Source organism: Meriones unguiculatus (assembly GCF_030254825.1).
Source record: "Meriones unguiculatus strain TT.TT164.6M chromosome 13 unlocalized genomic scaffold, Bangor_MerUng_6.1 Chr13_unordered_Contig_2907, whole genome shotgun sequence".
NCBI classification, from domain to species: domain Eukaryota; kingdom Metazoa; phylum Chordata; class Mammalia; order Rodentia; family Muridae; genus Meriones; species Meriones unguiculatus.
Window position 1 is genome coordinate 820,001 of NW_026843582.1, and position 10,000 is coordinate 830,000.

General features: G+C 42.3%; 1 protein-coding gene across 1 annotated transcript in view; it reads right to left on the bottom strand.

Annotated features, from left to right (window-relative positions):
* LOC110544691 (stAR-related lipid transfer protein 13-like) overlaps window positions 1-10,000 on the bottom strand; it is a 37,803-nt gene that overhangs the window by 14,222 nt on the left and 13,581 nt on the right. The window contains 6 exon segments of the mRNA XM_060375866.1: window positions 1,622-1,781; window positions 2,529-2,705; window positions 3,825-4,062; window positions 4,065-4,285; window positions 4,287-5,539; window positions 7,923-7,986. Of these exon segments, the coding sequence (XP_060231849.1) occupies window positions 1,622-1,781; window positions 2,529-2,705; window positions 3,825-4,062; window positions 4,065-4,285; window positions 4,287-5,539; window positions 7,923-7,986 (2,113 nt within the window).

The following is a 10,000-nucleotide window of genomic DNA, read 5'->3' on the forward strand; positions in this document are numbered from 1 at the left end:
TATGGCATGATATAATATAATAATATGATGTCATATGACATGATATGATATGATATGATATATAACAATATAATACAGTATAGTATGCTAATATATATGATATGATATGACATGCTACAATATAATGATATGATATATAATATAATGCAATATAATATAATAATATAAGATAATATAATGTGATATATGATAAAATATGATGTAATATATGATATGATATATGATATAGTATAATATAATAATAAAATCTAATAGAATACAATAATAATATAATAAGAATAATACATAATGATATGACATATAATATATTAGAATATGATATCATATAAGAAAATATATATATGATATAATAATATAATATAATACAATGTGATATGATATAATATGATATAAAATAATATATAATATAATATAATAATAAAATCTAATACACTACAATATAATATAATAAGTATAATATATAATGATATGATATATAATATATTAGGATATGATATGATATAATATAATAAAATATGCACAACATGATAAAATAAGATAATATGATGTGATATGATAAAATATGATATAGTATAATATAATATAATAATAAAATCTAATATATAATGATATGATATGTAATATAATATATTAGGATATGATATTATATAATATAATAAAATATATGCAATAGGATATAATATAGCATAATATAACATAATATGATATATGACATGATATAATAATATAACACATTATAATAATATAATATAGTATAATAAAACAATATAATACAATATAGTATAATATAAAATATTATAATATAATGTAATACAATAATAGAATAGAATAAAACATAATATAATATAATAATATAGTATGATAACAAAATGTAATTAAATATAAGATAATATAATAATATAATACAATATAACATAACATAATATAATATAATGATATATTATAATACTACAGTATAATATAACATAATAAAATAGAACATAATACGTTATATTAAAATACTATATTAATATACTATAAAATAAATATAAAGTGATATGATATATAATGTAATAAAATATAATATAGTATGATATGATACAATGTTATAACACAATGTATATCATTGTTATTATATGTCATATACAGTATATTCTTATAACATGATATATATATCATGGGTTATTATGTTATATATTATATACATTATGTTCTTATATTGTAACATGATATATATTGTTATTATATTATATATTATGTTCTCATTGTAAAATGATATATATCATTGCTATTATATTATATGTCATATACATTACGTTCTTATGTTATAACATGACATGTATCATTGCTATTATATTATATATTATGTTCTTATGTTATAACATGACATATATCATGGCTATTATATCATATATATTACGTTCTTGTGTTATAACATGACATGTATCATTGCTATTATATTATATATTATATATTATGTTATAACATGACATATATCATTGCTATTATATCATATATATTACGTTCTTATGTTATAACATATCATTATGTTATTATATTATATATCATATATATCATGTTCTTATATATTATGTTACGTCATTATGTTATTATGTCGTCATGGGTCCCCCCGCGCCCCTACCTGGTCCAGACAGCTGCGGCGGAGGTGACCCAGCGCCTCCTGGATGCCGGGGGGCAGGGGGTGGCCCGTCCTCCGCACGTGGACGAGGAGGGGGACCCCGAAGACGCCCTGGGCGCTGGGGTCGGGGACCCGCGTCCTCTTCATGAACTTGGGGACCGACCTGGGGGAGGAGGGGCCGTGATTGTCCTCTACCGTCACCTCCGTGGGCGTCTTCCTCCTCCTTCCTCCTCCTCCTTCCTCCTCCTCCTCCTCCTTCTCCTCCTCTTCCTCCTCCTCCTTCTCCTCCTCCTCCTTCTCTCCTTCTCCTCCTCCTCCTCCTTCCTCCTTCTCCTCCTCCTTCTCCATCTCCTTCTCCTCCTCCTCCTTCCCCTCCTTCTTCTCCTCCTCCTTCCCCTCCTCCTCCTTCTTCTCCTCCTCCTTCTCCTCCTCCTCCTTCTCCTTCCTCCTTCTCCTCCTTCTCTTTCTCTTCCTTCTCCTCTTCCTCATCCTCTTCCTCCTTCTCCTCCTCCTCCTTCCTCCTTCTCCTCTTCCTTCTCCTCCTCCCCTCTTCCCCCTCCTTCTTCACCTCCTCCTCCTTCTCCTCCTCCTTTCCTTCTCCTTCTCCTCCTCCATCTCCTCCTTCTCCTCCTCCTCCTCCTTCTCCCCTCCTCCTTCTCCTCCTCCTCCTTCTCCTCTTTCTCCTTCTCCTCCTCCTCCTCTTCCTTCTCCTCCTTCTCCTCCTCCTCCTTCTCCTCCTCCTACTCCTTTTCTTTCTCCTTCTCCTCCTCCTCCTCCTCCTCCTCCTCCTCCACCTTCTCCTCCTCCTTCTCCTCCTCCTTCTCCTCGTCCTCCTTTTCTTTCTCCTCCTCCTCCTCCTGCTCCTCTTCCTCCTCCTCCCCTCTTCCCTCCCCTCCTCGCCCCTCCTCACCACGTCCTCCCTCCCCGAGCACCCGCCGAGCACCGCTCCATGATGGCCGTGAGGCGCAGCAGCGAGAGGCGCCGCAGGAGGCTCAGCTGCGCCGCCGTGTGGCCCCGGATGCTCCGGGCCGCGGGGGCGGCGGGGGTGACGGTCGGGGGCCGAGGCATGACGGTCGCCTGCAACGGATGAGGGGTGAGACACATCACATACATGTGCAGACACATGTATTGAAACACACACACACGAGGAAGAGGAGGAGGAGAAGGAGGAAGAGAAGGAGGAGGAGGAGGAGGAGGAGGAGGAGGAGAAGGAGGAGAAGGAGGAGGAGGAGGAGGAGGAGGAAAAGGAGGAGAAGGAGGAGGAGGAGAAGGAGGAGGAGGAGGAGGAGAAGGAGAAGGAGGAGGAGGAGGAGAAGGAGGAGGAGAAGGAGGAGGAGGAGAAGGAGGAGGAGGAGGAGGAGAAGGAGGAGGAGGAGGAGGAGAAGGAGGAGGAGGAGAAGAAGAAGGAGGAGGAGGAGAAGGAGGAGGAGGAGAAGGAGGAGGAGGAGGAGGAGAAGGAGGAGGAGGAGAAGGAGGAGGAGGAGGAGGAGGAAAAGGAGGAGAAAGAGGAGGAGGAGGAGGAGAAGGAGGAGGAGAAGGAGGAGGAGGAGGAGAAGGAGGAGGAGGAGGAGGAAAAGGAGGAGAAAGAGGAGGAGGAGGAGGAGAAGGAGGAGGAGAAGGAGGAGGAGGAGAAGGAGGAGGAGGAGGAGAAGGAGGAGGAGGAGGAAAAGGAGGAGGAGGAGAAGGAGGAGGAGGAGGAGGAGAAGGAGGAGGAGGAGGAGGAGGAAAAGGAGGAGAAAGAGCAGGAGGAGGAGGAGGAGGAGGAGAAGGAGGAGGAGAAGGAGGAGGAGGAGAAGGAGGAGGAGGAGGAGGAGAAGGAGGAGGAGGAGGAAAAGGAGGAGGAGGAGGAGAAGGAGGAGGAGGAGAAGGAGGAGGAGGAGAAGAAGGAGGAGGAGGGGGAGAAGGAGGAGGGGGAGAAGGAGGAGGAGGAGAAGAAGAAGGAGGAGGAGGAGGGGGAGAAGGAGGAGGAGGAGGAGGAGGAGAAGGAGGAGGAGGAGGAGAAGGAGGAGGAGGAGGAGAAGGAGGAGAAGGAGGAGGAGGAGGAGAAGGAGGAGGAGGAGGAGGAGAAGGAGAAGGAGGGGGAGAAGGAGGGGGAGGAGAAGGAGAAGGAGGAGAAGGAGGGGAAGGAGGAGGAGGAGAAGGAGGAAGAGAAGGAGCAACACACACACACACACACACACACACACACACGCACGGCGGGACTCACCCGCTCGGCCCGGTGGGGGACGCGGCCCTCCGACCGTCGGGAGGCGACGGCGACGGAGGTGACGGGCCCGGGGGCGGCGTCCCGGGGTGGAGGATGGGGCCCACCCCGGGGAGGAGTCCGTCCCTCTCCAGGTCCAGCAGGTCCCCCGTGCTGGCGTACAGGTGCGACCCGGGCACATTGTCATATACGCTGACCCTGCTGCCCGCCCGGGGGCGCGGGGCGGGGAGTCCTCCCCGTGGCCCGCGGTCCTCCACCCGGCCCCGTCGCCCCCGGCGGGGGACAGGCTCTCCACGGACAGGGCCTTGGGGAAGGTGCCCGGCGTGTGGTCCTCGGGGACCAGGAACAGCAGGTCCTCCTGGGAGCGGAAGCCCCGACGGCCCCCGGGGGCCCCCGACAGCACGTCGAGGTCCTCCAGGTACACGCCCCCGCGCTTGGAGGCCGCCCGGGGCGGCCGATCCCCCGGGGGGCGCGGGCGCGTGTCCGTTGGGGACCTGTGGGCGCGGCGTAGCCTTAACGGACTCCTGAGATTTAGCCTTAAAGGACTCCGGCTGCTGCATCATAGCCTTAAAGGACTCCAGCTCCCGCAACATAGCCTTAAAGGACTCCTGTGACATAGCCTTAAAGGACTCCTGAGATTTAGCCTTAAAGGACTCCGGCTCCGGCTCCAGCTGCTGCATCATAGCCGTAAAGGACTCCTGAGATTTAGCCTTAAAGGACTCTGGCTCTTGCTGCTGCATCATAGCCTTAAAGGACTCCTGTGACATAGCCTTAAAGGACTCCTGATGCGGTGACATAGCCTTAAAGGACTCCGGCAACATAGCCTTAAAGGACTCCGGCTGCGGTGAGATAGCCTTAAAGGACTCCAGCTCCGGGAACATAGCCTTAAAGGACTCCTGTGACATAGCCTTAAAGGACTCCGGCTGCAGTGAGATAGCCTTAAAGGACTCCTGCTCCCTCTGTGGCGACATAGCCTTAAAGGACTCCGGCTCTTGCTGTGGCGACATAGCCTTAAAGGACTCCTGCTCCCTCTGTGGCGACATAGCCTTAAAGGACTCCGGCTCTTGCTGTGGTGACATAGCCTTAAAGGACTCCTGCTCCTGCAACATAGCCTTAAAGGACTCCTGAGACATAGCCTTAAAGGATTCCAGCTCCCTCTGTGGTGACATAGCCTTAAAGGACTCTGGCTCTTGCTGCTGCATCATAGCCTTAAAGGACTCCGGCTCTTGCTGCTGTATCATAGCCTTAAAGGACTCCAGGTGTGGTGACATAGCCTTAAAGGACTCCTGTGACATAGCCTTAAAGAACTCCGGCTCTTGCTTTTGCATCATAGCCTTAAAGGACTCCGGCTGTGCTGACATAGCCTTAAAGGACTCCTGAGATTTAGCCTTAAAGGACTCCTGATGCGGTGACATAGCCTTAAAGGACTCTGGCTCCCGCTGCTGCAACACGGGTGTGCTGATGGCCTGGCCGCTGGCACGCCCCTGCCCCTCCAGCCTCCCCTGTGCGACCCTCGCGCTCAGGGTATCGGTCCTCCGGTCCGCGAGCACGCCCTGGCCGATGGCGGCGTCTGTCATCTCCGGGGCTCCTGGGGACCCGTTCCCGTCCGCCCCCGGGAGCGGGGTGTGAGGGTCGTCCACACGGGACCACCTGCGGCTGGTCCTCTGGAAAGTCCATTTGTTGCTGAGGCACAGGTCTTCCTCATCCGAGTCGTCGCCCTGCAGGGCACAAGGAGGAGAAATGACGCTCATGGACACGGGTCAAGGCTGCCGGGCGCTCCCGTTCTGATGGTATGTATCATCTGTCTATCTATCATCTATCTATCATCTATCATCTATCTATCATCTATCTATCATCTATCTATCATCTATCTATCATCTATCCATCATCTATCATCTATCTATCATCTATCATCTATCTATCATCTATCATCTATCTATCATCTATCTATCATCTGTCTATCATCTATCTATCATCTATCTATCTATCATCTATCTATCATCTATCTATCATCTGTCTATCATCTATCATCTATCTATCATCTATTAATTATCTATCTATGATCTATCTGTCATCTATCATCTATCTATCATCTATCATCTATCTATCTATCATGTATCTATCTATCATAAATCAATAATCTATCTATCATCTATCATCTATCCATCATCTATCCATCATCTATCTATCATCTATCATCTCTCTATCTATCATCTATCTATCATCTATCATCTATCTATCATCTATCTATCATCTATCTATCATCTATCATCTATCTATCATCTATCATCTATCTATCATCTATCTATCATCTATCTATCATCTATCTATCATCTATCTATCATCTATCAATCATCTATCTATCATCTATCCATCATCTATCCATCATCTATCTATCATCTATCATCTATCTATCATCTATCTATCATCTATCATCTATCTATCATCTATCTATCATCTATCATCTATCATCTATCTATCATCTATCATCTATCTATCATCTATCTATCATCTATCATCTATCTATCATCTATCTATCATCTGTCTATCATCTATCTATCATCTATCTATCTATCATCTATCTATCATCTGTCTATCATCTATCATCTATCTATCATCTATTAATTATCTATCTATGATCTATCTGTCATCTATCATCTATCTATCTATCATGTATCTATCTATCATAAATCAATAATCTATCTATCATCTATCTATCATCTATCCATCATCTATCCATCATCTATCTATCATCTATCATCTCTCTATCTATCATCTATCATCTATCTATCATCTATCTATCATCTATCATCTATCTATCATCTATCTATCATCTATCTATCATCTATCTATCATCTATCATCTATCAATCATCTATCTATCATCTATCATCTATCTATCATCTATCATCTATCTATCATCTATCTATCTATCATCTATCTATCTATCTATCATCTATCATCTATCTATCATCTATCTATCATCTATCTATCATCTATCATCTATCATCTATCTATCATCTATCTATCATCTATCATCTATCTATCATCTATCTATCATCTATCTATCATCTATCTATCATCTATCTATCATCTATCATCTATCTATCATCTATCTATCATCTATCTATCATCTATCTATCATCTATCATCTATCATCTATCTATCATCTATCTATCATCTATCTATCATCTATCATCTATCTATCATCTATCTATCATCTATCATCTATCTATCATCTATCATCTATCTATCATCTATCTATCATCTATCTATCATCTATCTATCATCTATCTATCATCTATCTATCATCTATCATCTATCATCTATCTATCTATCATCTATCTATCTATCATCTATCATCTATCTATCATCTATCTATCATCTATCTATCATCTATCTATCATCTATCTATCATCTATCTATCATCTATCATCTATCATCTATCATCTATCTATCTATCATCTATCTATCTATCATCTATCTATCATCTATCTATCATCTATCTATCATCTATCATCTATCTATCATCTATCTATCATCTATCTATCATCTATCATCTATCTATCATCTATCTATCATCTATCATCTATCTATCATCTATCTATCATCTATCTATCATCTATCTATCATCTATCTATCATCTATCTATCATCTATCTATCATCTACCTATCCATGCATGTGGTTTTGGTCCCCCATATCTGGTACTACTGTCCCTGCCAGCACGTACACACACACCCCCCCCACACACACACACAGACACACGTGTGTGTGTGTACATAAATGTATGCGTGTCTGCATGTACAGTTAAATAGATATAATTTCTTCACTCCTTTGTTTCTAAGGTGTCACGTGTATTTTAATATTTAATTAAATGCCCGTACACGCATGCGCGCGCACACACACACGCGTGCACGCGCACACACACACACACACACACACACACACACACACAGAACGTTCTACCCGAGCTAGCCTCGATCTGAACAACCCGAGAAGCCACTGAATTGCACGCTGGCTATGATATGAATATTACTATAGATATAAATATAAATATATCATGAATGTCAATATGAAACTCGAACCCGGGTCCGCACCCACCTTTCTCCTCTGGAGGTTCACGTCGAGTCTCATGGAGGCGCAGTGGTTCAGGGCGTGCAGCCGCCTGAGGAGGGGAGGGAAGAAGTGATGAAATCTAATAACATCATAATAAAGGACAAAATGATAGAAAGGACACAATGAAGTAATAATGAAAAACAAGGAGGCTACAAAGAAAACAGTAATATCATGAGATGATAATAGATGGTAAAGTAATAAAAGTAACGAAGGGAAACAATGATAACACAACAGAAAACAGTAATATAAAATAGCAATAATAGACGAAAGTAATAGCGGCAGTAAAATATAACAAAAGGATAATGAATAACGAAATAATGAGAATAACACAATAAAGTAATAATGAAAAATAATAATACTACAATGAAAGCAATAATGAAATGATAATAAATAATAAAATAATAAAAATGGTGCAATAACATAATGATACAATGCAAATAATATAAAATAATAACAATAATATAATAAAATCTTAATAAATAATAAAATAATAGAAATAATATAATAAAATAATAATAAAATAATGACATAATAAAAACTGTGGTATAAAATAGTAACAATAATATAATAATAATGAAACAATAATATAATAATAACAATAAAATGATAACAAAATAACAATAATATAATGAATAATAATAAAATGATGCTAAAATGATAATATAATAAAAACAATAATATAAAATAACAATAATATAGTAATGAAATAATAATATAATAAAATAATTATAACAAAATAATAAAATAACAATAATATGATAAATTAACAATAATAAAAGAATATAATAACAATAACATAATAATGTTAATATAATAACAATAAAATGACAATAATCATATAATAAAAGAATAACAATAAAGTGATAATATAATACAATAACAATATAAAAATCATAATAAATAATAAAACAGTAAAGAACAATACAATAAAGTAATAAGAAAATGAGAAAAACAATGTGACATGATCACAATAATATAATAAAACAACAATAATCATGAAAGAAGAGCATGACAATAAAGTCACAAGAAATAGTAAAATAGTGGGAGGAGCAACGGGGAGGCCACGCCCACTGTGGGAGGAGCCCTCCCGTCAGGGCTGTGGTCCTGATGCTGTAAGGAAGGGGCTGAGCTAGGCCGGGGAGCATCTTCTGTTATGGATGGGGGCCACGCCCACTGTGGGAGGAGCCATGTCCTGGGTGATGAGGAGGTCTCTCTCCTCCTCTCTCCTCCTCCCTCCTCTCTCTCTCCTCCTCTCTCCTCCTCCCTCCTCTCTCTCTCCTCCTCCTCCTCTCTCCTCCTCCTCTCTCCTCCTCTCCCTCTCTCTCCTCCTCTCCTCTCTCTCTCCTCCTCTCTCCTCTCTCTCCTCCTCTCTCCTCCTCCTCCTCTCTCTCTCCTCCTCCTCCTCTCCCTCCTCCTCTCTCCTCCTCTCCTCTCTCTCCTCCTCCTCCTCCTCTCTCCTCCTCTCTCTCTCTCCTCCTCTCTCCTCCTCCCTCCTCTCTCTCCTCCTCCCTCCTCCTCTCTCCTCGTCTCTCTCTCTCCTCCTCTCTCCTCTCTCTCTCCTCCTCCTCTTCTCCTCCTCCTCCTCCTCCTTCCTCTCTCTCTCCTCCTCCTCCTCTCTCCCTCCTCTTCTCGCTCCTCTCTCTCTCTCTCTCTCCTCCTCTCTCCTCCTCTCTCTCTCCTCCTCCTCCTCCTCTCTCCTCCTCTCTCTCTCTCCTCCTCTCTCTCCTCCTCTCTCCTCCTCCTCCTCTCTCTCTCCTCCTCTCTCTCTCCTCTTCTCTCTCTCCTCCTCTCTTCTCTCCTCCTCTCTCTTGGAAACAGAACGAGCGGAAAGGAAAGGAAAGGAAAAGAAAGGAAAGAGGAAAGGAAGGGAAGGGAAAGGCAAGAAAAGAGAAGGAAAGAGGAAAAGAAAGGAAAGGAAAGAGGAAAGAAGAGAGAAAAAAGAAAAGAGGAAAGGAAAAAGGAAAAGGAAGGAAGGGAAAGAGGAAAGGAAAGAGGAAAGGGAAGGGGAAGGGGAGGGAAGAGGAAAGGAAAGAGGAAAGGGAAGGGGAAGGGGAGGGAAGAGG